The 26265-nt window shown below is 38.3% G+C and overlaps 1 protein-coding gene across 2 annotated transcripts in view; it reads right to left on the bottom strand.

Annotated features, from left to right (window-relative positions):
• VAV3 (vav guanine nucleotide exchange factor 3) overlaps positions 1-26265 on the bottom strand; it is a 362968-nt gene that overhangs the window by 111626 nt on the left and 225077 nt on the right. For both annotated transcript variants that reach the window (XM_060625198.3, XM_060625200.3), the window contains 3 exons: positions 16926-17027; positions 16519-16619; positions 5067-5092 (listed from right to left, as the gene is read on the bottom strand). In XM_060625198.3, coding sequence (XP_060481181.1) covers positions 5067-5092; positions 16519-16619; positions 16926-17027 — 229 coding nt within the window. The remainder of the gene's footprint in view (positions 1-5066; positions 5093-16518; positions 16620-16925; positions 17028-26265) is intronic.

Here is a 26265-nt window from a genome sequence, read left to right as displayed (position 1 = left end):
GCTCATTGAGCAGACTTTCAGGATTCTCAAGGTGGGAGAAAACTGAAGAAATTTAAAAAATTTTTTTTTTTTTTTAATTTTTGAGACAGAGAGAGAGCATGAACGGGTGAGGGGCAGAGAGAGAGGGAGACACAGAATCCGAAGCAGGCTCCAGGCTCCGAGCCATCAGCCCAGAGCCCGACGCGGGGCTCGAACTCACGGACCGCGAGATCGTGACCTGAGCTGAAGTCGGACGCTCAACCGACTGAGCCACCCAGGCGCCCCTTCAATTTTTGTTTTTAACCAAACTACTTTCAAAATGGATTTGAAAAAGCCCAATATGATCATTAAAATCAGCGGTGAACCTGTGTTGAGCAAGATGGGTAACTGTACTGGAAAAACTAGTATAAAGAAAACTGTTATAAGTGAGAAGAAAATGTCTCTCTTGGCTCTTGGTAGACAAGACACAAAAAGGAGAAGCGTGAGAATCCAAGATTCATAGCTGATAATTTGGAAGAAAGCTGCTTTCAATGAAAATATCTGTTCTCCCTGAAATGTTGTAACATTTTGCAGAGCTCTCTCTATAAAGGACAATGACCACAACTGACAATATTTTCAACAGGAAAATATATAATGATGGATATCATGTTGCTACTTACTTCCTACATATCCCTTCACCTTCTTAATGTACAGTAGAAGCTGTCTTTCTGTGCTCTAATACTGTATACAATCAAAATGCTGGAGGCAAGAAAGGAATAAAACCTTAGGGCTTTATTCCTGGAATCCCCAAACTAGTACCATTTAAAAATCATAGACTTAAAATGTGGAAAAGAGCACTCGGGTTTAAGACCAATGCTATACTACCTGAAGTGAGGACTGAAATAGAGAATAATTTGCAACAACACAGATGGACCTAGATGGTATAATACTAAATGACGTAAGTCAGAGAAAGATAAATACCATATGATTTCATTCACATGGGCAATTTAAAAACAAAAATGAACAAAGAAAAAAAGAGAAAATGAACATACAGATTGTTAAGTACAGAGAACAAACTGGTGATTCCCAGAGCGGTGGTGGAGGTGGCTGAAATAAAGGGGATGAAGAGTACATTTATGTGGTGAACACTGAGTAATGAACAGGACTATGAATCGTTGCACTGTGCACCTGAAACTGATATAACACTGTATGAAAAAAACAATAGAGAAGGGAGCCTGGGTGGCTCAGTCAGTTAAGCATCTAACTCTTAACTTCAGCTCAGGTCATGCGCTGACAGTGTGGAGCCTGCTTGGGATTCTCTGTCTCCCTCTCTTTCTGCCTCTTCCCCTGCTCGTGTGCACACTGTATCCAAAAGAGAGAGAGTGAGAGAGAGAGAGACTGAACATGGTATAATTATTAAGAATATGGATTCTAGGGGCACCTGGGTGGCTTAGTCGGTTAAGCGGCCGACTTCACCTCAGGTCATGATCTCGCAGTCCATGAGTTCAAGCCCCGCGTCAGGCTCTCTGCTGACAGCTCAGGCCTGGAGTCTGCTTCAGATTTGGTGTCTCCCTCTCTCTGCCCCTCCTCTGCTCACACTCTGTCTCTCTCAAAAATAAATAAATATTTTAAAAAATTAAAAAAAAAAAAAGAATATGGATTCTAGAATCAGACTGCCTGAGTTCCAATTCAGACCTTGTCACTTGGCACCTGCTGTTTGACTGTGAGCATCTCTGTGCCTCAGTTTTCTCACCTATAAAATGGGGATAATAATAGCACCTACTTCACAGCATTTGTAGTGAGAATTAAATGAGTCCTGTGAAATGCCTGGAACACTTCCGGCCACACAGTTAAGTGACAACTTTACTGTTGTTGTTAATAATGATAATAACAATAATAATATCATCATCATCATTACTATTAACTTCATGGTATTTTGACTGTTTACATGCACACAAATTACAAACTGTTTTTTTAAAGTTATTGCCCTACTGCTTATGTTTTAGGTTTTTTCTCCTGAAAAATCAGTGACCCCGAAAACAAATTTTTCTACAGGAAGAATGAGTGTAATTATGATTTGTTGTATTGAAAAAAAATTTTTTTTCAGCTACTTATACCAAATGCCTTTGGAGATTTATTTTACTTTAAAAGCACCCAGGGGCTCCTGGGTGGCTCAGCTGGTTAAGCATCAGACTTCAGCTCGGTTGTGATCTCAGGGTTCGTGGGTTTGAGCCCCATGTCGGGCTCTGTGTTGACAGCTCAGAGCCTGGAGCCTGCTTTGGATTCTGTGTCCTCCTCTCTCTCTGCCCCTTCCCAGCTCATGCTCTGTCTCTCTCTCCAAAATAAACAAACATTAAAAAAAAATTTAAACAAAGCATCTAAAAACTATTTTACATTGTAAAAAAATTTGTAAATATTTAGCAGACCATAAACAATTTTAAAATGCTAATTTCAATTGTCATTCTGTCATATTCCATCCCACCTACTCCCCTCCCCCACCTATATTCTCAAAAGCTTGGACAGAGCTTTTGTACCTAGCAGGGAGAGGAGAGAAAACAGGAGTGCACACCTAGAGGCAATCCCTGGGAGCTGTCAAATGCAGCCCCATGAGATCAGGAGAAATCGTCTTTAGAACTTTCTCAATCTTCTTTGATCAAACTAGAAGGGGCAGGGGAGGGGACAACCAACCAACCTAATTTTAGAAGCATTTGAGTTATTTCTTGCTTCATTACCCATTACCTTGTCTTTTTCTAAAAGAAATACTTTCATCATCCAAGAATCTCTTCTTGCCTCTTGGGATAAACTTAATTCTCTGTTGATTTTACCAACAAAATAAGCAAAAGGTTCATTTGCCATGGAACTGGCTTTGGTTCCTCAGTTTTAAAGGTTAAAAAAAAACAAAACACCAAATTAAGGAATGGATTTAGAGTGCATATGTGTTAAATAGATAGGTAATAATAATCTTACTTCCCACAGCTGAAGGCAGCTTCTGAAGGCCCACTCCAGAATAGAACATAGGATGAACATGAAGGGGACTCATGAAGGCCTACAGATCCTGTAGCTATTAAAAACTGACCTACCTTAAGAATAAAGTGTAAAATTAAAAATTACAAAGTCACAATCATAGCTACTGAAAGGGGAACAGAATAGGACTACAAACTGGTATATGGAGAGAAAGAACTTCAAGAGTGGGGAAACTACAGATGACAGAGCTTACAAAAGGGTTTTATTATTTACTACTAGGAAGACTCCTGAACATCATACAAGCATCTGCCTCAGAGAATTAAACCACCCTCCACACAGTCTTGGTGGAAAAGCATAAAGTGAAAGATGCTTCTTAACGTTTTTTTGCTACATTTCTCCTTAAACCAAGTTAAGGTTTCCAAATAGATTGGGTAATATAAGAGCTTACTATAATTATGCATCCAAAATAAAGATGAGCAGAATCACACATTAAATAAAAATTGCACTTATTGTATTCAATACTTAAGCAAGTCGCAAAACAACTGATGCTGCATTAAAAAAAAGTCAACGTGAGAATTAATTCATTTCATAATAGGCTTCCCTGTAATTTTTTAAAAGGATAAAATGCTTGGAGAGAATTATTTAGTATCATGTGAAAATTATTAACTACTTCTTATTAGCACACTTTCTGTAAATACACCCACTTCACATTACTTAAATAAAATCAAGTGAATCATCTTCTTTGGAAAAAATAATAATACATATAGGTAATAGGGTAAATGTAAAGTAATACTTCGTTCAAGTTCAGAGTTCTGTCTCAATAATCTAAGGAAGTGTGAGAATAAGAGAAAGCAGGCCACTTTCCAAAATCTTCATTGGCAGCACCCTTATAGTCCTGATGAAAAATCTGACCTGACAACTAAACAGTAAAAGAAGTTTCACATTAATTAATTTTAGCCCTAGAAAAGCCTGCATAAACTATTTTTATGATATTCCTTGATCTAGATTCTAGACTAAAATTCTTAACTGAAACACTGAAGAAGTGCATATGAGCATCCCCATAGCACATTCTTGATACCCTATATGTGCAAATTATGCGCTTATGCAAAAGAGAAGCAGAAATAATTGCTTATTTAATCTTACTGTGCTTTTCATTATTTTCACAATATAAATGCCAGCCTATTAAAAAATATTATACCACCCTTAATGATACATAATTATTACATTAAAATAATTTTGTATAGAATTTTTTTTTGTCATTCTTTTACTCTGAAATTCTCAAATTACTGTACTTTTGATTCACATAACAATCACATACATTTTATATTTTAATTTTCTCCATGATATTATTTTTGGGAGGTCAGATGAGAAATCTGCTACTTTTGGTTAAAGGCCAAGGCAACGGTGGAATCTGTCATATTTTTCATTCTTTCATATTTTTTTTAAATACCTTTATTCTGAGAGGTGACAGGGATCACACAGTTCTAAGCCGTTAGACCTTAAACTGTGTTAAGCTGAAAGAAAATGCTATCAGATCTTGCTTTTGATCAATAAGACATGATACAAATCATGTTTGTGCTCAAATAGACAACTACTAGAAACATGAAACCACATTCTGAGATGAACACTGTTAGAACTTTTCAGGACTAGCAAATGTTGGGCAGCCATGCAATGTTTCATGACAGGGACACATCTACCAACTCCCTGGGGTGAGGGCTACCTTCCTTCTGTACTAGTAGGATCAAAGATATTTATTCCAAAGAAATGAATATAGTTGCATTAACTTTTACAAACCTCAGGGTTTTGTGGAATTCTGCAGGAAACTAGGGAAAAGTATCCCGATATTAGGGCCACACGTTGTTAGAGTATTTGAAATTTACCTGAATAAGTACCTAAGTATGATGTTCCATATCACACACATTCTTAAATATTCACATTTTCCCTCTACCTAAGATCTCCAGACAGTGACTGAAAACTCCTCTGATTTAACCTGTGCATTTAATTCATAAGCACTTGATTTCTCTAGCTCTGTTTCTATCCATTTTAAGACGCACATTTAGCATTCTAAAAGCTCAAGCCTGCTTAAGTTAACAAACAACCTGAAATGCAAAAGTTATATAAAAAATTTTAAATGTTAATCTTACCTCCGGTGGTTTGAGCGTCCCTTGTTCTGAAACAAATGTAAAAATTGGCATTGTCAGTGTAAAGTTATTTTGTTTAGTTAGCAACCTTAGCTTGTTCTCTGCAGCTTGGTAAAACACTGCTGCTTTGTTTCCCTAACTAATACTTGTAATATATTTCCAGGGTCCCTCAGGCTGGGCTAGTAATTGTTTTGCAACCCAGGTTCTCTTGCCTTATTGGCTTGTCAGGAAAGTGACTCACAGTTCTAAATGACTTCTAGGTTATGCTTAACTTTTTCAATTGTTGATTAAGCAATGTCAATCCAACCACATAAAGCTCCTTGAAACAGAGGCTTGCACTAAATTTACATGCATGAGAAAAAGCTAGGTGGGAACCTTTCAACACACCTAGTTTTAAGTCTAAACGCACTAAGTTACAAAGGTATTTCATTGAGTATAACAACTGTGAATTTAACACTGTACAGTATTGCATATGAATTTTTTTTCATTAAGTGGCTGTAACTCTTATTTTTTTAATTTTTTGGGGGAAAGACAGTTTAATTTAAAGATGGAAATAAAAAACTGACAGGATTCGACTCCAATGCTAATTTTTCCCTTTCATCTTTAGTTTCCTCGTCTGTAAGCAGAAACAACAATCTACTCATTACATTTTAGTTCTTGAAAATGACTAACAGTTGTAAAGGACCCGGAGATCTGCAGGTGAGTACAGTGGCAGAGGGTGAAGGGTTGTTCTGAAAGTAAAGGCAACATACTGCACGTGGACACCTGCTGGATATTTATGCTTCCTTTCTCCAAGAGCACCTACACACGTTATTGCTTTTCCAGGCTGTGATGGCAAACACCTTGTCATTTTGAGTCTATGCCTGACTGCTCCCATCCAAAATGATCTTCTAAAGAGGGATCTGAGAAAAAGAAGAAACTGAGGGAAACACCAGAAAAGAAAGGACAGGCCTAAATGAGAGCTTTGTAAGCTGTTTCAGTAAGACCATACAAGAAGTCCCACAACTGGAGTTCAAGGGGAAAATTCCAACCTGAACACCTGACTAGCTGCCACAGATTGCTTTACACAGGAAGCTGCCTGGGGCATGGAACAGAAGGTTGTTTTGTTTTGTTTTATAAAAGAGTACTTCTGATTAATGCAAATGGAAGACTCATGACCAAAGTCACCTTTCCATAGAAAAGTTACGTGTGCACTCCTCTGTCAATTTCAAGCCCCACGCCACCAGCTTTCACAAATGACTGCCTTCTATGAAGGCATCTTTGCCAGGTTTGAAGTTGGCCTTTACAAAGGAGTATTCCTGGACAGAAAGCTATTTCACTTATTTTCCTCATTTAGAAATAAGCAATGTTTCAGAAGATAGACTGCCTAAGAGGTTTGTGGAAAGGGTCTCTATAGGTACCATTTGGCTGGATGCTGTGTCAAGACTAAGAACCCAGGTTAGGTGAACTTAGGTTCCTAACAGCAGGTGTGACACCTGTTTTGCTGGTTTGACCAGAAAGACTTATACTCCAGAATAGCCCTAAACTACTTTTTTTTTCTCCTACTGGTGCGTTAGAGAAAGAGCCTGAACTGAGAATCATAAACTGCAAGAAGCACCAAATGGGAGAGGAGTTTAAGTTTTCCATCTAAGGAGACTGAGAAAGGCTGGCTATTTCCAGATGTCCTCCAAAACGGAAAAACCTCAGATCTTCTGGGTTCAGTGTTCATAAGTGAATATGCAACTTAACTTCAATTCAAAATTAGCGTTTTTTTTTTCTGACTATTTGCATATAAGTATTTTTATGTCCTTGTGAGTAGGTCTTTTACAGCATGTTTTAAATGTATTCTATTTTTGTATAAAACCTATGATCGCTGATGTGACAGTAAGCGAGACACTATGGTCCACAAGGGTCATCTGGCTGCTCCTCAGAAAGGGGAAAAGATGGCATCTAAGGTGGTCATCTAACTATGCAGACACTTGTGCCTCTTTACCCAGAAACTAAGATCTAGGAATAGAAGACTCTCACTGACAGGCTCTTCATATTTTGTTATGTAGTGTGTAAGTTCAATGTGGCCAGCTCCCTGCATGAGTAAGCACCTATTACAGGACTCAAGAGAGTGAGAGGTCCCAGCAAGGCACACAGGTGACTGGTACAAAGCCAGAAGCAATCCAGACTGGGCTGACCACCTTACCCAATCTCCCTCTTTCATTTACGCACTTCCTGTTGGCTCCTGCTTTCTCTCTTTGATGTCTCATCAGCTTTCCTCGTAATTCTGATTAAATGTACTAAGAACTGCTCTACACAAAGCCTCTTCATTATAATCCAAGTAGGAAAAATGGAAAAGAGGCTTTGTGCTGGATGTAACTCCAACTCTAAGGACCTGAGTTCTTATTTAGGGCTTACCTTTTCCTTGCCACCACTTCCTGTCCTCATGGCTACCATATCTACCCTCTATACCCTGTCACCCAGGAAAGAGGCCCACTTCCTCCATAGAGTTGGTATGGAGAAGTTCACACTTTGATCTGCTCACACTGAGTCTAGCAGAGTGGCTCTTAAAAGTCTCAGCTTTTATTTACTTCTGTGTCATAGTAGGTTTCTGTAAATCTTCTAAGAATAGTGCAAAACCCAAAGGTCTTGAAATAATTCTTAGAACCTGTTTTAAGTTCAGCAATGCTTATCTTATTACTTTTGTACTTACCCTAGTGGCCACAGCATTGAACTATTTGCCTCCTTTATAAACAAAATCTAAATTCTGATAACCATACTAATGCAACAGCTTGTTAACTTATACTAAAATAACAGTGATGAGAGAGAAAGACCCAACTGCCAAAATTGCTTCATACATTTTCAAAGTAAAGGCTCATTCTGGCTAGAAAAATAGAATAAGGGCCTCTTTCAATGAAATATTCTATGGAAAGGTTGCTTTAATTTTGAAGTCTCCAACACATCTTCAATCTCCTCTTGATATGTACCCAAAACTACTATGGCAGGTACTTGGGTCCCTAAAAAACACTTTGTGTGTCACAGTTCTGCATCAAGATCAAGACAATAAGGTCTGATGACCATCAAATCTATTTTAGCTGAATTCTGACCAAACAGAAAGGTTGCTGCTTGAGATCTGATGAAAAAGTCTTTCTGTCCTCTCTTTTTTCTCCTGGGAACTTCCTTAGGAGTGTAATTCAATTCTTCAAGTTTCCCAAAGTTTTTAATCCTCAACTTGTCTTTACCCCGCAGCCTATTCTCAGACTGCTATTGATCAAACTATAAAATGTTCTTACCCTTTCAAGAGCCTTTCTAGATGGTGACTCACAGGCCCTCAAGGGGTTTATACCTTGCATTCTTTCATCAAGTCCCGACTGGTTTAATGTAATTCAGAGAAGGGGTGTTACTGAGGTGCTTGGAGGCTTTGCAGAACTCCATCTTCAATGCCAGCACAGGGTTCAATGTGCATATTTGTGTAAAAGAATTGTTTTCCACCGAGGCTTTAGATTCACTTACTATAATTCATTTGTTTAAACAAAAAATTCAGTCCTATTATATTTGTTTTTCCAATACAAGTGGCTCTCAAAGCATACAATATTACACAATTTGCTCTCTTATCTGAAGTTCTATTTGTTAAGACTAAACAAATCAATGTCCAGTAAGACGGTTGGTCTCAAAAGAGGCCACAGAAAAGTAATAACCAGAATAGCTTTTGAAGGCGCCTTGTCATCATGGCTAACATGCTATTTTTGTCAAACATTAAAACTAAAAGACAGTTGAACTGATAAAATTTTGAAGTTAAACAAATGTTAAGTTCACCACTCAGATCTATAGCAATATTAGGAAGAAAAAGTTTAAATACTTGGAAAGAGATTTTGATTTCAAGTCTTTTCAAGAGCTCTAACAGACCACATGATATTTTCCAGTTTACTTTAATAATCATTAGTATGTCACTAAACTCACCCAAATAGTTAAGTGGAAGGAATAATAACCAACCATGAGAATAAAATTTTCTTGGTAAATTAAAAAAAGAGGGCTAATTTATGGGAAAGGCTTTAAGTCATATGAAGTAGAACCAAAGTCATTTTTTGGTAATGAAATCAATGACCAAGTCTCAGTTCATGTAAAAGCAATCTGATAAAATGCCTAGTGGCACAAGGCTGAAATAAAACTATGTTCTAAGAGCTTACCTCTTATGATAAAATACTGCACTATTATTAATAAAAAAGGCATTTCAGATGCCTTTTGGGGTGGAGGTTCTAGGTAACAATCCTGCAGGTTTAAACCATTAGGGTACCAAGGCAACTTCCTTCCAATTAGGAATGGCTATAGCAGCAGCAGGAGCAGGAGGTGGCCTAGATAAAAGAACGATTAAACAGAGAAGCAAATGGGGACCTGCTTTGGTTAAATATTAGAGCAGCTGAGGCTTGCATTCCCACTAAAGGAAAAGATGCATTAAACCGAAGTTTCTGCTCCAGCAATATTTGCCTTCCAGTGCGACTTTCTTTGTTTAAACTGAGAGGCTGCAAAGCAAGCTATATTGATCAAAGTCAGAGTAAGAAGGGTTTAGCAGGGGAAAAACACAAGTGCTCCCAAAAGGTCGCAGTTTGGATTAGACCCTCTTGGTGGTGTGCTGTGAGAAAGAAATGCCATTCTAGAATTGCATCAGCTCTGCAGAGACTTGTTGAGAGTCTCATGTAATGGAGTCCATACCTATTCATTATTAAGGTTGGAAAGTTCTGGCAGCACACTTCAGAGGCCATGTACGTGTTGATCATGGAGGTTGCCATGGTGAATGTGAAGGCATCAACTCAAGTTCAGTTAAAATGAGAGAGGGAAATTGCCTGCTCTTCATATCCATGCAAATTCTCAAATGTTAAGACATAAACTAATCACCCAGCCTTCAAATTTGTTTCTAAGTTGCACAGTTTGTCTTATAAATACAAAACAGAAAACTAAAAACACCTTTTTAAAATATTTCAAATGCACTTGAGTTAATAATCTGTCATAGTTCAATATTAATATAAATGACTTACTTCATTCAGAAATGCACTGCATTTTTGCCAAGTAATTATTTCAAAGATGAATGAAAACTAGGTAAATTTAAGGGTGACAGAGCAAGAAACATAAAAGGTTTCTAAATTCAGGGAAGACAACATCCAAATAAGGCTTAAGTTCCACAAAAAGAAATGCCTAAGAGCTATTTCACATGCTGATTGGTTAGTGTCTAGCTACATCCAACACTATTAAAGATTGTATTGGAGCAGAGATATCCCTATTTGGGGAAAAGGGAATAACAACTTGAGGTTAAGCATCCTGACTTTGGACTTGGTACTAAGGGATGAATACAAAAGATGAGAAATACATTCCCTACAGGAATGAACACATACTCTACTAGAGGAAATGAAAAGTGCCCAAACCGTCCATGTATTCCACTACATTGTCTACCTCCCCATGTAATTAAGTTGAGGCTATGTAACTGTTTTTAACCAATACAGTGTGATTAAAAGGAAAAAAAAGTGTTATTCATTTCAGTTTATGAGGTTTTAAGAACAGCTACTGGGAAGCCATGTGTTGAATTTGCAAAGTCCCAAGATGGAACCAGCTCGGATCCCCAAGCCATTTCTTAGAAGGGAGCTACCTTGGAGGGCTTTGGAACTCACAGCCAAGAGTGCATGTGTGAAAAATCAATGTTTATGTAGTAAACCCAATGGTATTTGAAGTATTTTAGGAGTGTTTTAGTTGCTTAACAGCAAATACATAAAACCTACATACAAACTAATTAGAGAACAATTTAATTCACACTACTGTTGGGTGGCTAAGGTGAGGTTAAATGACTGGCAAAGGGCTTGTAGAGGAAGTAAGGGAAGAATAGATCTTGGAACTGTTGGGAGAAAAGGGAGTGCATTTCAAGGAGAGGAAATAGTAAAACCCCAGCAAGAATTCTGAAAATGGGATTGACTGGATCAGGGAGTATACTTCCCTAGAAATTGAGATATTATTGTCCTCAGGTGTTCTGTGATATGGTTCTGTTCCTCGCTACTTATTAACCTAACCTAGGCTCCACTGTCAAAGGCCTGATGATTGATGCACAGAGCATGAGCCTTTCCTTGCATAAATACTAGAAAGGAATGCAAAGGTCCTACCAAGTCTATCTTCAATTCTTAAAGCACCACCCAGGGATTCAGAGAAGGTTTTCATTTCACTTATCCCTCATCGAGTTGGGCTCCAGTCTTTACAAGGGCAGAATCAAAACCTGTCCAATCTCCCACAGCCTCCTGTTTCTGGTTCCAACACTATAGTGATCCTCAGAGCCCAGAAACCCTAGTGCTATACTTCTACTCATTACACTGTCCATCTGTTTGTCAGCCACTCATCACTTGTCACTCATACTTGTCACTGTCTGTCCACTCACTCATCCACCTACCATGGCTTTCCAAAGGTAAGGGCATCACTTAAGTATGGTTCTTATCAGTGAGCAGCTCCAGTCTAACTGAAGTTTGGACACTACTCTGTAAGGAATGGAAGGTATAGGGAGCAGTAGAATCTTACAATCAGAATTGATTTTAATGAAGATCATGTTGGAAATCATATAGAAGGAGTATGATTGACAGCAAGGAGTTAGGAGACTTTTGCAGTTGTCCAAACAAATGACACTGAGATTTTTTTTTTAATCTATAGCAATACCCTATCAGTGGGTTCTAGAGAGCCTTAGGAGGAGAGCTAAGAACAATAGGTGAGTAAATGAAGATGAGAGAGGTGGGCACATCAAGGCGCACATCCAGGTTCAGGTGAGTGCATGGATGCTGGACCTTTAACTAAGACAAGGAGTAGGCAGAGGAATCCTCTGTTAATGACTAACGAGGCTGGTTTTAGACATGTGAAATTTGAGGTCACTGCAGGACACCTGGGAAAGGAGATGGGAGAAGAAGATAGAAATTTTGAATCCAAAGTTCAGGAGAAAAGCCTTATGTGGAACTAGTGACTTATCTACCTGGGTGTAGGTTATAGCTAATGCCAGGGAAATTAATCAGATAGCTAAAGGACAGCATGGGGATGTGGTAGGATATGAAGGAAAGTGTCAAGGGGAATGGTTAAGAGTACTGAATAATAGGGAAAACTCAAGTTAGGTAAGGCCTAGATTGTGATGACCAGTGTATTTGGCAATTACAAGTAGAACAGAAGATTCTCTAACCTTCATCAACTCCTGGGCTACCGTGTCATTTTGTACAACTAGTCCCCCTTCTCTGCCTGGACCAACGTTGAGAGAAAATGGCATGATCCACTTTCTGGAACTGCCTTCTACCCCAACTACCCAATGTTTCTAATCTAACTATTCCTACTGGGCACAGCTTTCTGAGCTACAAGTAGCCTCCTGACTCATACTGAGCCTATCAGACTCTCTTTGTCTCCTAAGAATATAGTTAGACTACATTAAGCAATAGAATTATAAAGCTCTGTAAAGTTGAGGTCAATCTTAAATCACCTAAGATAAAATTTTATGTGGGAACCTGGATTATCTAAGCATTTGCGTTTGCTTTAAATCAATACCATTGACTTGCTTTAAATTTAGCTGTTTAAATTTAGCTGACCCCACTCCCCCAAGTCAAGTTCTCCTGAAATGCTCTTCTCCAGAAAAAGCCCCATTCAAGTAAACTAGCTCTCCAGCCCTTGATACATCTTGTTCTCCCTCCTGCCCTCCTCCCCTACATCCACATTTCCCCCAATGTCATACCCATCATCGAAAACTATACTTTTGAACTAGCGTACTCTGTGCAAAACCTAAGCCAATGTTGATTCTCTGCTAGCTGGGAAACACCCATACATTCTAGCTTGCCCATGTCCTCAAAATTCTACCTATTTTACCACACTCACCAAGCTCAAACTCACACTCTGTGTGCAGTTACTACCTACTACAGTGCAGGAAGGGGTGGGTTCGAGAACAGGATGTCATAACTTCCAACTTTTAGAGGGCGTCTCTTTGGGAGTGAGGGGGAGGACTGCTGACAGCTGTATCAGATTCCTCTTCACTCAGGATAAGCATGGCCCTTTAGTCATAGGGCTACCCACGAATGCTAATCTAGAGGCAAAACAGGGCAGCCTCCTGGGCAGGTTCTTAATACCTCACACCACTAATTAACAGACTAGGAGCATTCAATGCCATCAGTCTCTTAGAAATCTTGAGCAGGAAAGGATAGAAAGAGAGAATAAGACACAGTTGCATAAAACAGGAAAATGCAGGACAACTTTGAATGCAAGGCAGAAAACCAAGAGAGCAAGAGAATAATGTTTAAAACTCCAAGAAGTAAATTCAGACAGAGGCTTAAAATTTGTTTCCTGCTTTTGAGTACGATGAATTCTATAAAAGAGTTTAGAGGATGATGCTACCTTTAATCAATGATATGGCTGTAAATAACCATTATCTATAATCTGCAGGGCATGAACAGCCTTATTCTTAGTTACCTTGTTTTCATACTTTTATGACTCAGTTTCCTCATCTTAAAATAAGAGATCCTGGAACTGAAGGTGTCTAAATCTTCCAGCTCTGAGACAACCCATGGGGAAAGGGCAGGCATGGTCCTGGGGATGCCTGAACTTCTCACAGCACTTCAAAGCACTGAAACCTAAACATATTTGGTAGTTACTAATTTAACTAAATTCAGAAGTGTTTTTGCTAAAAAAAAAAAAAAAAAAATTAAAAAATTGGAAAATCTCTCTTAGACAAAAACCAAGCACATGATTTTACTCTGGTGGTTTACAAGGGTTAGGCACTGTGCATCTATCACATTTGGCATATATCCTCACCACTAATTCACATGACTGGGAGCATAACTCAGGGGTAAAGAACAAACTCAGGAGCTGGACTGCTTGGACTTTCTTCACTCTGTTGGTTAAGCAACTAAGGCAAGATACTTATTTCTCTATGCCTCAGTTTTTCCTATGTAAGAACAGCAGCAATGCCAACTTTAAAGGATCTGTATAGGTCTAAATGAGTTGACAGCAGTGATAAAACAGTACCTGTACCTGGGACTTTGTATTTATTTAAAAAAAATGTTATTTTTTTTAACATTTATTTATTTTTGAGACAGAGAGAGACAGAGCATGAACAGGGGAGGGTCAGAGAAAGAGGGAGACACAGAATCTGAAAGAGGCTCCAGGGTCTGAGCTGTCAACACAGAGCCTGACGCGGGGCTTGAACTCACGGACCACGAGATCATGACCTGAGCTGAAGTCGGAGGCTTAACTGACCGAGCCACCCAGGCACCCCAAAAAAAGGCTTTTAAAGGCTAGGTGTAATTATCCCTACCTTAGGAGGGAAGAAACAAAGACTTACGAAGGTTAAGTAAGTCACCCAGGTGGTAAGCTCTGGAGTGGGATTCAAACCAGACCAAGACTCCAGAGCTCATGGGCTTATTGCTATCACACACAGTCTCCCGGTCCAGAGCTACTCAGTGAAGGGCAGAGGATGCTGCAACTGTGACAGAGGAACAAACGGGGAATGCACCACTCTTGTATCTGCCTGACCAGGAGTTCCCAACTATTTCCTATTGACTTTTTTTTTTTTTTTTTTTTTTTTTTAACTAAAAGTTGAAAATTTGAAGTCCTTTAGCATCACTTATTTATATCACTTCAAAGTTTGGTGCTCGCTATTTCTTCTATCCACATTTTCTTCACATCATAAAAACAGCAGCAAAAATACAGATTAAGGCCATCCCTTTCAAAACAAACAAACAAACAAACAAAAACCTGACTTCTCATCACAGCACCATGGATTAAACACTGAGTTTTTACTGTGCCCAGCACTGTGTTAATAACATCAACATTATTCCATTTGATCTTCACGAGAATCCTCTAATTTCCATTTTACAGAAGCATAAACAAAATCTCAGAATGTTTACATAAAATTCCCAAGCTCATGTAGGTAACAAAAGGCAGAGCGAGATTTTCAACCATTTCTGCTTGACTCTCAACTACTGTCCTATACTCTTCTAGTAGAATGCAAGAACCATGCCAACTATGAGATCATTTTATATTCCTCACAGACTGAAACTCCTAAGACAGGGCTGGGGGGTTTACAAAAACACATTAGCCTACCATGCACACATAATATGTTAACTGTCCTCAAAGAGATTAAAGGAGGGGACAAATAAGGACAGAACAACAAAAATTTAAGTGATAAGTTGTATCAGATGGTCAATTAAAGAATAACAATAATAATATATAACACTTCCGTTATATTTTACAACTCTGTAAACTGTTCCTGACCTTCAGAAAAATTAGTGGGTACTAATCTTGTCTCTTTGTCTTAGCAGACTTTGAGCACATTGCATGAACACTCTGATCCCCATCAGAAAATGGGAGGAGCTGTTCTGAGGATTGAACAGGTACGTGCAGGAAGGACCCAGCAGAGGGCCCTAACCAGACAGGCACAGTGCAGGTGCTCACCTAACTTTGGGATCCTTCTCACGGCTGCCCATGCCTAGCACAGAGAGCTCATGGCTCACAGGAACCTTAAAAACCATCCACCGAAGGAGCAAAGTGAGAAGAATGTGCTGTGATCTTAGTCTCTAATGGAATTCACACCTTTTCTACAACTGCCCATTTTCTGAACTCAGCTCTGAAATGAGCTATTATTCTCTGTTTCACTCTTCTTCATATTATCCAAAATAATTCAATGTCCACCTTTTCCTTTGGGAAAATCAAAGGTTGACATGGCTACCTTTTGAACTCAAGCTGTTAAAGATCCCTTTCTTCTGTTCAAAAAGTTTTACTGATTTTGAAAGGTCTTATTGATAAAACACAAGAGAAACTCAGGGGAAAAGGACAAAGAGAAGAAGAAAGAGAAAGAATAAAGAGGCCAGAAAAGAAAGAGAAGGAAGAGAGCCCAAGAGGAGCAGGGAGAGGCAAAAGGCTATTGAATGCATAATTGCCAACAGCCTTAGCAACTGGCTCATGTAAGAATCATGGAGCATTATTTTTAAAAACCAAGGGGAAAATATTTACATGAAATCCAAAGGATATATGCTCTTTGTTGAATGCTGCAAAATGACAATGTATTCAATTCATTAATTCATGAATTAGTGTGTATGATGTTTACTTCTGGCATCATTAGCATTTCTGAGCTGAATATTTAAGAGAACAAGGGAGAAATTTAAGGACTAAAGACAAATGAAAAATAATTTTTTGGTTTTTTTATTCCACTTGTGTGCTTTGGCTTTATCTGTACAGCAGTACTGAGATTCAGGGGCTGGGCTGAATGAAATGGGTGACATGAAACCTGCCAAGGCCCCCTTGCAGGCCTCTGCCCCCCAGGTATGTATAGAAGTCACAGGAATTTCAAGCAATTTTTTCTAATTGTCCGTATAAATGATAGTTTCAAAAGCAGGTATGTCACAATAAACACATATTAAGAGTAAATTAGGCCTTAATTATGTTTATCAAGGTTTATGTCCTAATTAAGAACAGAATGACAACAATAAACATGACTTACCAGCAGAATTAACTCTGCCACAATTGTCTACTCTTCCCAAACATTCTTTGTGTGCTCTCGCGCCACATTTAAAACATAAATAGCCTTGATAAAATGTTCCTCTGAAAGATAAAATTAGAGGGTGATATGTTAAAAGGTGCTAAGTTCTGCCTACAGGAAAGCACAAGCACGAGAAAGAAACTGAGGGAACATGATACTCTGTGAAGTCTTCTTAGCCGAGGGACAGGGCCTCCTGGGGCTTGGAAGGGAGTTCCTAGGTTCAAGGCTGAGGAAAGATCTACTGACTCGAAACTGTTAAGGCAATTTCCCCACTTGAGAACATTTTGGCTGGTACATTAGAAAAGTCAGAGACACTGAGCAATTACACCAGCTCCTTTAAACTGAGAAACAGGACTGGGCAAGCCTACCTCAGGAGCATCTGGCAGACTTTGCAGGATGTAACCCGACTGAAGGTGTGCATCTTGAACTCATGGAAATTGGAGTCTGCGTAGTCTGGCCTTATGTTCGATCTATAAAAAGGAAAAGAAGGAACTTCTTCAAGAAAGTTTCACAACAAAATAGCAGTCATCTAAAACCGAGATTCATCAGCATTACGTTGGGTAGAGATCTGATTCAAGCAAAAAAGCTATTAAATATGCAATGTTTTCTAAGCCAAAAGTAGGCTTTGCATTAAAATATGCACCAAAATCTGGTTGTGTGCAAAGCAGCAACACGTAAGGATTTAAGCAAACTACTCCTCCTCAGAACTGAACTTTACAGAATGGCCACATGGGTCATCCTGCGAGGAAAAACACAAAAAAACATGCTGGATGTTCATGCTGCATGACAGATTCGCTAGCCACGTCACTGAAATATTAACTAGATGGAGGGGGTGGGAGGAAAGAGAAAAGGGTGCCTCATTCCCACAGAGGCCATCTCTAGGTAAGTGGATGGTGTAATGATCTAGAAAAGTGAATAGAGTAGTTTTATAAAACTTCTTGAAACAAAACATGAGTCCGATGTTTAAAAACTTCCTCCTTAACAATTCACTTCCCATGCAATCCAAATAAAAAATAAACAAAATTATTATGTTTTATATTTTACTTCTATTTTGTGCATATACAAAAAATACATTAAGCATACCACAAACTACCATAACTGAGGTAACATAAAAAAATAACAAAAGTGACTCTGTGCCAACATTGTGACAACCACACGATGTTCATTACACCAACCCTAACTACTCAGCGCTCATAACATCACTAATTTACAAACAAGGAAACTGAGGCTAACACTAAAATAAAGGAAACAGCAGAGTCAGACACTCCAGCCTAGGTCTGTTCTTTCTGCCCCAAAGCAACAGTACAAGGAGGAATTCAACAATATTCACCTTAATATAATTAGACTGTTGGAAAAAGTCAAACTTGTCATTCCTAGAGGTGTTTTTTATATTATTCATAATTTATGTCACAGAAGAAAACAGAAAAATTAGAAATGGACAAGTTAAAAAGCAGATACAAATCAGAGGTACACCGGAAAGCTAAGACTGTGCTCTCCAAGATGTTACAAGCAATTTGAGAGAGTGTAGGAAAAGTTTGAGATACTGATGAGCTAGGATTTCCCCTTTTATAGAATACAGCAACTCTCCACCACACAGAGGCTTGGTGTAATGAAGCATAACACAGGCGGGAGACCAGGCATCAATCTCCGAGGTACCAGGAGAAGCCTTATGAAAAAACATTCGCAAAGGCAATTGGAGTAGCAAGCAGTGATGCAGAAGTGTCAGAGAGGTCAGCTTTCCAATCCGTCTGCTGAATATGAGCATGCTAAAAATGAAATCAAATATTAGTGCCATCTGGGATTTCTCTGCTCAATGCTTCTGGTGACCTCACTTTTTAGGAAAATGTTCTGCTGCGTGCTGAAAAGCATGGCCACTTCCATAGCGGTATTTTTGGGCTCCTGATTAAAAATTATAGTTCTTCATGAATAGACAAGTAGAGAAAAGATAAGGGCCGAGAAACAAATCTCCTCACATTGTTCAGAAAACATTTGATTCTGGCACTGGAAAGAGCATCAAACCCCATTTCCTTAGCCAGGATGGCCTGTTGTTCATTTTTTTTCTGAACATCAAGGTGATACAGTCATATGTGGATTGTCAAGTAACAGCTTCAATCCTGGGAACTGGAAGAATTCATCAGGCTGGAGTTGTCATAGGTCTCCTTCGGAAACTAAGTGGGTTCCAATCAAGTAAGAATTTAATTAATTTTAGAAGCTTGCCTGGGACAGAGGTGCAACATCTTTCTCTAAGGGTCAACTCAAGTGATAGACAGTCTTTCAACCATCAGTTAATTTCACCAACTAACCATGAGAAGCTGACTTTTCAGAAGACATAAGCTCAGAGGAGAATCACACTAAGAGGTTAAGAAGAAAAGTCTTACAATACAGAAAAAAAAATTCTAAAAATGTTGTTAACAGTAGTCACCATAAGTGAAATGAGACTTGAAATGGTAGGGTACATGGCAGGAAAGAAACGTTGGAATTCAAATTAAAAAGAAAAACCTGTAACTGCATATTATTTTAAATTTAAAATCAAACACTCAAGAATAGACATTAACTCTATGACCCCGAAACTGTTACGGGGGCACTATAGAATACAAAAGCATAGTTGAGTGCAGGAATCTGAAATTAGACCACCTGGGCCGAAGTCCTGACTTTCAAGTCACTAAACGCATGACCTTAGGCGAGTTAGTATGTGTAACACAGAAATACTAATAAAACCAAATTCACAAAGTGAGGTGATGTATGTAAAGTACATAGGACTCTGGCCCAGAGTTAGTGTTCAATAAGTATTGGCTACCATTTATGAACTGTTGATTCCAAATTCACAAAATAATGATGTGATCAAGACAGTGCTTTATGAGTTCTAAGAATCCCTTGGTAGTCTTGGGACCAGTCCCCAGAGGATTTCCATTCTGAGAATTTCATGCAGGAAGGCCATTATATGCTCAGTGTCCTTCAGACCAGGAATCTATATACAACTATTCAAGTACAATAACAAATGGGGTTGCCCAGGAGAGGACATGTATGAAAAAGTCCAGGGTATTGGATGAAATCATATCAAGTGTCAACTGAAGAGAGATGTCAACACACATGGACACATGGACACTGGGGCTGCAAAAACCAAAGACAGTAAGTTGGCTGGATGGGAAGAGTTGGAAAGGTATACAGGAATAGAAAAATATAGACAAACATCAGAACTATAGGTGGATAACAAAAGAAAAAAAATGATCCAAAGTCGCATTTATTGCAAACCAGGCACATTAACAGGCTCTTCACACAATTTTTTTACATTTACTTCTCACAAGAAACCTAGAAGGCAGAGTCATTCATTCATTTCATATTGATTATGTACTCACCAGGTACACAGGACCTAAGGCCAGAGGAAAAGAAGGATCCCTCCACCAGGGCCCAATGAGTTAAGAGGGCAGATATAAGAGATGAGTAAGAGAGGTTGGCAGGGGCCAAGGAAAGAGGTGAGATCTTATACAGAGGTTAATACCACCTGTAGTTGACAAAAAAATAATAAAAATTAAAAAAAACCTCTGTGGCTACTATAAAGAGCATTCCTTGTAGTGAAGCAAGAGTGAACACAGCAAGACCATACAGGGTTGGGTTATCTACAGATGAGAACTGAGGATCAAATATTGGTTAGCTTACTTGTTCAGTCATGCAGCTCTACATAGAGGACGGACTCCATTTAAGTAACCTGTTTTGATACATGACAGTTTACTTATGAGAACCTGCACAGAATCTTGTAGATTTCTCAGTGAAATGTCCCCATTTCTTTTGCTTCATACATGGCCCATTATTAATACAATTAATCAGTCAATCAAATATGTACAAGGTCAGGTATACAATGCTCTCAGGCCACCTTTTAACTTGACATACTCTCCCTAGATCATCGCCTCTTCTCACCTGGCTTCATGCTATATTGAGGACCATGTGCCTCCCCTTAGCTTGGGTCTCTTCTCCATTCTCTGAATCTGCATTTCTAGTGGCTCCTCAGGCATCTCAAATGCAACACATACAACACTCAACTCCACAACTTTCCTAACATATCGGATTCTGACCAAATTATGATTTTAATCCATCAACATTCACTCTATCTTCTAGCCTGGAATCTTCAAAGTTGCAATGAGCTTTTCCCTTTCCCTCATACCTTCTACATATTCATTTTCCTTTAACCTCTCCTCTGCTCCAATTTCTCCTCCCCCAAACCATAACCAATTTCTGATTTCTGACCTTAAACATACCTACTCAAAAATTCAGGTTCCATTCTTTCTCCTCACTACCTAATTCAAGCCCACAATATCTCTCAACTAAATTGTTAAAATGATCTTCTTAATTATTCCATCTCCTACTTTCTCTTCCTACTTAAGGCCACGATCCATACTATTCCCAGAATTAACCTTCAAAAATTAAAAATATGGGAGCACCTGGGTAATTCAGTCAGTTAAGCATCTGACTTTGGCTCAGGTCATGATCTCACGGTTCATGAGTTAGAGCCCCGCATGGAGCTCTCTGTTGTCAGTGCAGAGCCTGCTTCCTCTCTTTCTCTCTCTCAAAAAATAAACATTAAAAAAATAATATATCACTCCTTCCCTTGAAGACTTCTGCTGGTTACTATTGCCTATGGAGACAAACGGCATACAAAGTGTTTTATGCTCTAGCATGCCTCTTGTATGCCTCTTTCCCCCCACTCATAAGCCTTATACTAAGTTACACAGACCTTCTCACATTTCTTAAACATATTCTTCTCATCCATAATTCTGCACTTTTGTATTCCATTCATTCTGCCTAAAATGTTTCCCTCAACCTGCAGCTATGAATGTACCTAGTTACTCATTTTTGACTAGATAAAAATGTGACTCCTTTGATAAAATCTTCTGTGAGTCCACCTGATAAAGATAATGATTATCAGGGCGCCTGGGTGGCTCAGTCGGTTGAGCGTCTGATTCTTGATTTCCGCTCAGGTCACGATCCCAGGGTCATGGGATCAAGGCCCACATCAGGCTTCCCACTGAGCATGGAGACTGCCTAGGATTCTGTCTCTCTCTCTGTCCATCTCCCCCACTCACACATTCTCTTTCTCTCTCTCAAAAAAAAAAAAAAAAAAAAAAAAAAAAAGATGATCATTTCATCTGGGTTCCAAGTACTTTTCCAGCCCTCTACTATAGTACTACATTGTATTGTAACCACTTATCATGTGTTTCCTACTACCAGAAAATTATTTCTGTGTTACTCATGTTTATATTGCCAGGGCCTACTTCAGTGTCTCACATTAAATACATATTGTTGTTGAATAAATAAAGGCTACTATCTATATATTCAATATTTACCACTTAAAGAGGAAAGAGCTAAAATAAAAAGCATACTTACTATCCCTAGAAAACCATCCATTGAGTTAAAGAAACAAAAACACACATCCATGAAATACCCAAAATATATAACTAAAGACAAAGGAAATAAAAAGGAGATCAATTAGTGGCTACACCAGAGCAAGTGAGAAGAATAAGCAGTGCTTGGTGGATGAAAAGGGGAAAGTGACCCAAGTTTGGGGGAAAAACAAGATTGAAAGTTCAGAAATGAGTATCAGGTGTTCACAGAATGGTGGCTCGGTCAGGTTTACTACAGCATCTGTGACACCAACATGGTTAATTTAATGTGTCAGCTTGACTGGCCATTGGATACACAGATTTTTGGTCAAACATTTTTCCAAGTGTTTCTGTAAGAATGTTTTTGGATGAGCTTAACATTTAAAATGGGAAACTGAGCATTATCTTCAAGATATGTACTTACACCACACCTCTTTTTAAATAACATTTTAAAATACAATAATTTATCTCATGAATAGAAGAACCAAAAAAAATGCCCTGGATCATCTCAACAGATGCCAAAAAAAGACATTTAATAAAATGTACCATGTGCTTCTGATGAAATTCTAAATAAATTAGATGCTGAGGGATACTTCCTTATAACATAATAAAGCATATCAAGCTAAAGACAATAAAAAAACGTATTTAATTTTAAACACTATCACTATCCTATTGAAGTTAAGCAAAGTTTGCTGATGTCAATTATATTATTCAACATTGCTCTCGAAGATCTGATCAATGTAATATGACAAAAATAAATTTGGAGGGATATTGTAAAAAAAAAAAACAAAACAAAACCGCACACAGAATTATCATTTGGAGAGGACATTGTTGGGACAACTGGGAAACACCACAAGAAGAAATGCAAACTAATGAAACTAAGAAGCAGAAAAGACACATCAGTGGTATCTGGAAAAATGCATCTCTAAGCTTCCAACGTTCCCTAGCACTGAAATGCAGGGACATGTGGGTTGTGTTTTCAAACAGCAGAATTCCTTGAGACTCAAAGTTCAAGGATTTTTTCAGAGGCTGGTCACACACTCTGCCATCATGATCAGCCGCAATCATTAAAAACCCCCAGAAGGAAAGGAGATGTTCACCATAAATCACATGGTGGGAAAAAAAAAAAAAAAAAAAAAAAAAAAAAAAGAATGTGGGTAGGCTAGCACAGTGAAATTCAGTACCCTTGGCACACCAGATAACCTTACCACTTGGCACCACAGGGCACATTTCAAAACCTAAGTTCTCAGGTGGCAGCCAAGGGACAGCCAGGTAAGCAGACCCTTAAAACGACAGCAAACCCAAGCCTGCTGAGGTAACTCTTTCCTGCGTGAAAACATCCAAGAAAAATCCTAGCATGAAATGTTCAGGCTCTATAATAATAAAATTTAAAAATTCACTGAGGAAAATAAAAGTATTCAAGCAAATAAAAGCTGCATAACCCAAGTGCTGAATAAGAAGCTTGCATATTATAAACACACAATCTCTCAATTTATAAAGTTAAAACAATTCCTTTCTCCCAAACCAGCGCGCGCACGCGCGCGCACACACACACACACACACACACACACACACACACACACACACACACATTTTTTCACTTGAGAAACGATTATAAAATTCACCTGGGAGAATAAACGTGTGAGGGTGATCAGGAAGATTTTAAAACCAAGACAAATTATTGTAGGCACGTATGTGGGAAGTAATCTAAGAGACACTAAAATGTTTTTTAAAGGTTTGTTATTAGGGTGGGGCGCCTAGGTGACTCAGTTGGTTAAGCCTCTGACTTCAGCCTAGGTCATAATCTCGCCATTCTGAGTTTAAGCCCCGCATCAGGCTCTGTGCCGACAGCTCAGAGCCTGGAGCCTGCTTTGGATTCTGTGTCTCTCTCTCTCTCTCTCTCTCTCTCTCTCTCTCTCTCCTCTACTTGCACTGTCTCTCTCTCAAAAGTAAACATTAAAAAAATAATAAATAAAATAAAATAATAAAGTTAAATTAAATTAAAAAATGAAAAAAATAAAATAAAATAAAGGTTTGTCATTAGGGATGGCTGAGTTCAGGTCATGATCTCATGCTTCGGTTGACAGGGTCAAGCCCCACTTTGGACTTTGCGCTGATGGTGCAGAGCCTGCTTAGGTTTCTCTCTCTCCCTCTCTCTGTCTCTCTTTCTCTGCCCCACCCCTGCTCTCACTCTCTCTCTCAAAATAAATGAACATTTAAAAAAATACCTTATTAAAAAAATAAAGGGATGTTCTTAAATTTGTATGGAATTGACAACAAGACAAACAGAAAGACCAAAAATAGAGAAGACAGTCTTGGTGGGGATCAAGCATGTGCACACACTTGCCATGTGATTTTTGTGACAGTTTGTTCACTTATTTGCCTACTCAAAAAAATTAAAAACTTATTAAATACATAATATGTGCTAGGCAGTGGGGTAGAGTGATGAGAAGAAACAAGTCAAGTTTGTGCTTGTTTGGTATTGATGGGGAAAATAAGTATCTAAATAATTCCATAAACAACTATGAAACTAGAGGTGTGCCAAAGATAGTGTTAGGAAAACTTAACAGCTTGGAATGTGACCTTGTGAACAGATTACCACAGAAGGCTTTCCTACAGAAACAATGCTTGACTGAGATCTAAAGATAATCAAGAATTCAGTAGGTGAAAGGAATAATGTGCTGGACAAAAAAAACACATTATAAATATATTTTAGAAAATGCATTCCCAGCTTTTTGAACAGATTAAGGAAATTACATTTCTACTATTTTATAATGATATAAATTTTAAAGACTGATGTCATTTATTTAACAAATATGTATTACCTGCCTATGACATGCCATGAACACCGCCAGCAACAAGGAATAAGATGGACAACATTGCTGCCGTCATACAGCTTATTTCTACATTTGGATGTAAATTTTAGGCGGAAACTTGAAATTCTTTTTAAGAAAACAACAAAAACACAAAAGCAATTGAAAAAATATTGATGACTACATAATCTTTAAATGTAAAAAAAAAAAAATGGCTGTATTTATTTTTAAAAAACAGAATTTTCCTTGAATCAAAAACAATTTAAAAAAAAAGTAGGAAAGTATCTCTAATATGTATAATAAAGGATTAATGTCCTTGCAATATATAAGTGTTCTTGAAAACGTATGAGAAAAAAAAAAAAAAATGAATGGGGCGCCTGGGTGGCTCTGTCGGTTAAGCATCCGACTCTGGCTCAGGTCAGGATCCTGCAGTTTGTGGGTTTGAGGGCTGCATCGGGCTCCATGCTGACAGCTGAGAACCTGGAGCCTGCTGCAGAGTCTGTGTCTCCCTCTCTCTCTGCCCCTCCTCTGTTCACGCTCTATCAAAATAAACATTTAAAAAAATTTTTTTTTAAATTTTTTTTAACGTTTATTTATTTTTGAGACAGAGAGAGACAGAGCATGAATGGGGAAGGGTCAGAGAGAGGGAGACACAGAATCCGAAACAGGCTCCAGGCTCTGAGCTGTCAGCACAGGGCCCGACGTGGGGCTCGAACCCACGGACTGTGAGATCATGACCTGAGCCGAAGTCGGCTGCTCAACCGACTGAGCCACCCAGGCGCCCCTAAAAAATTTTTTTAAAAGAAAAATGAACACCCTAATTGAAAAATTAGCAAAAAAATTAACAGGGCAGTTTATTAAAAAAGAAACAAAACAATCAAATACATAAAACATGTTTGAGCTAGTAGTAACCAAAAGGAATGCAGATTTAAATAAGATACCATTTCACATATCAAACTGGCAAAAAAAAGACAAAGATAAAAGAAAACACATAATACTTAGTGCAGATGAAGCTACAGAATATCCAAAGATTAACCTTAAAGATTTACTAACCCTTTGGCATAAATTTCTATTTATTAGACATAATCATGGAGCACTCATTATAACATTTTTAATAATTAAAAATGGAATTGATTTAATTAAAAAATAAGGAAACAGGGAAATTATAGCACATCTATGCAACCGAATACCGTACAACAATCAGAAATGAAAACGTGAACATACATATTAGCCAAGAAAAGTATTTGCAATATACTGTAGGAAAATAACTTGTTACTAAACAGTATCCATAACTGTGGTTAACATAACACTTAACTACTTGCTAACATACCTATGTGAAAATGAGAAAAAGAGGTAAAGGCATTATGCATGATTTTTTAAAAAGTTATCTGTGTTTTCCAAAGTTTCTACAGCAAACATGCATTATTCAATTTATTCTTTACATCTACGCCTTTTTGAAATGAAAAGAACAACAGAAATAACCACAACAATATGTACAAGCAAGTTGACTAAAGTACACA

This window comes from Panthera onca, chromosome C1, assembly GCF_046562875.1.
Source record: "Panthera onca isolate mPanOnc1 chromosome C1, mPanOnc1 haplotype 2, whole genome shotgun sequence".
Taxonomy (NCBI): domain Eukaryota; kingdom Metazoa; phylum Chordata; class Mammalia; order Carnivora; family Felidae; genus Panthera; species Panthera onca.
This window is presented reverse-complemented; position numbering and strand designations above follow the sequence as displayed.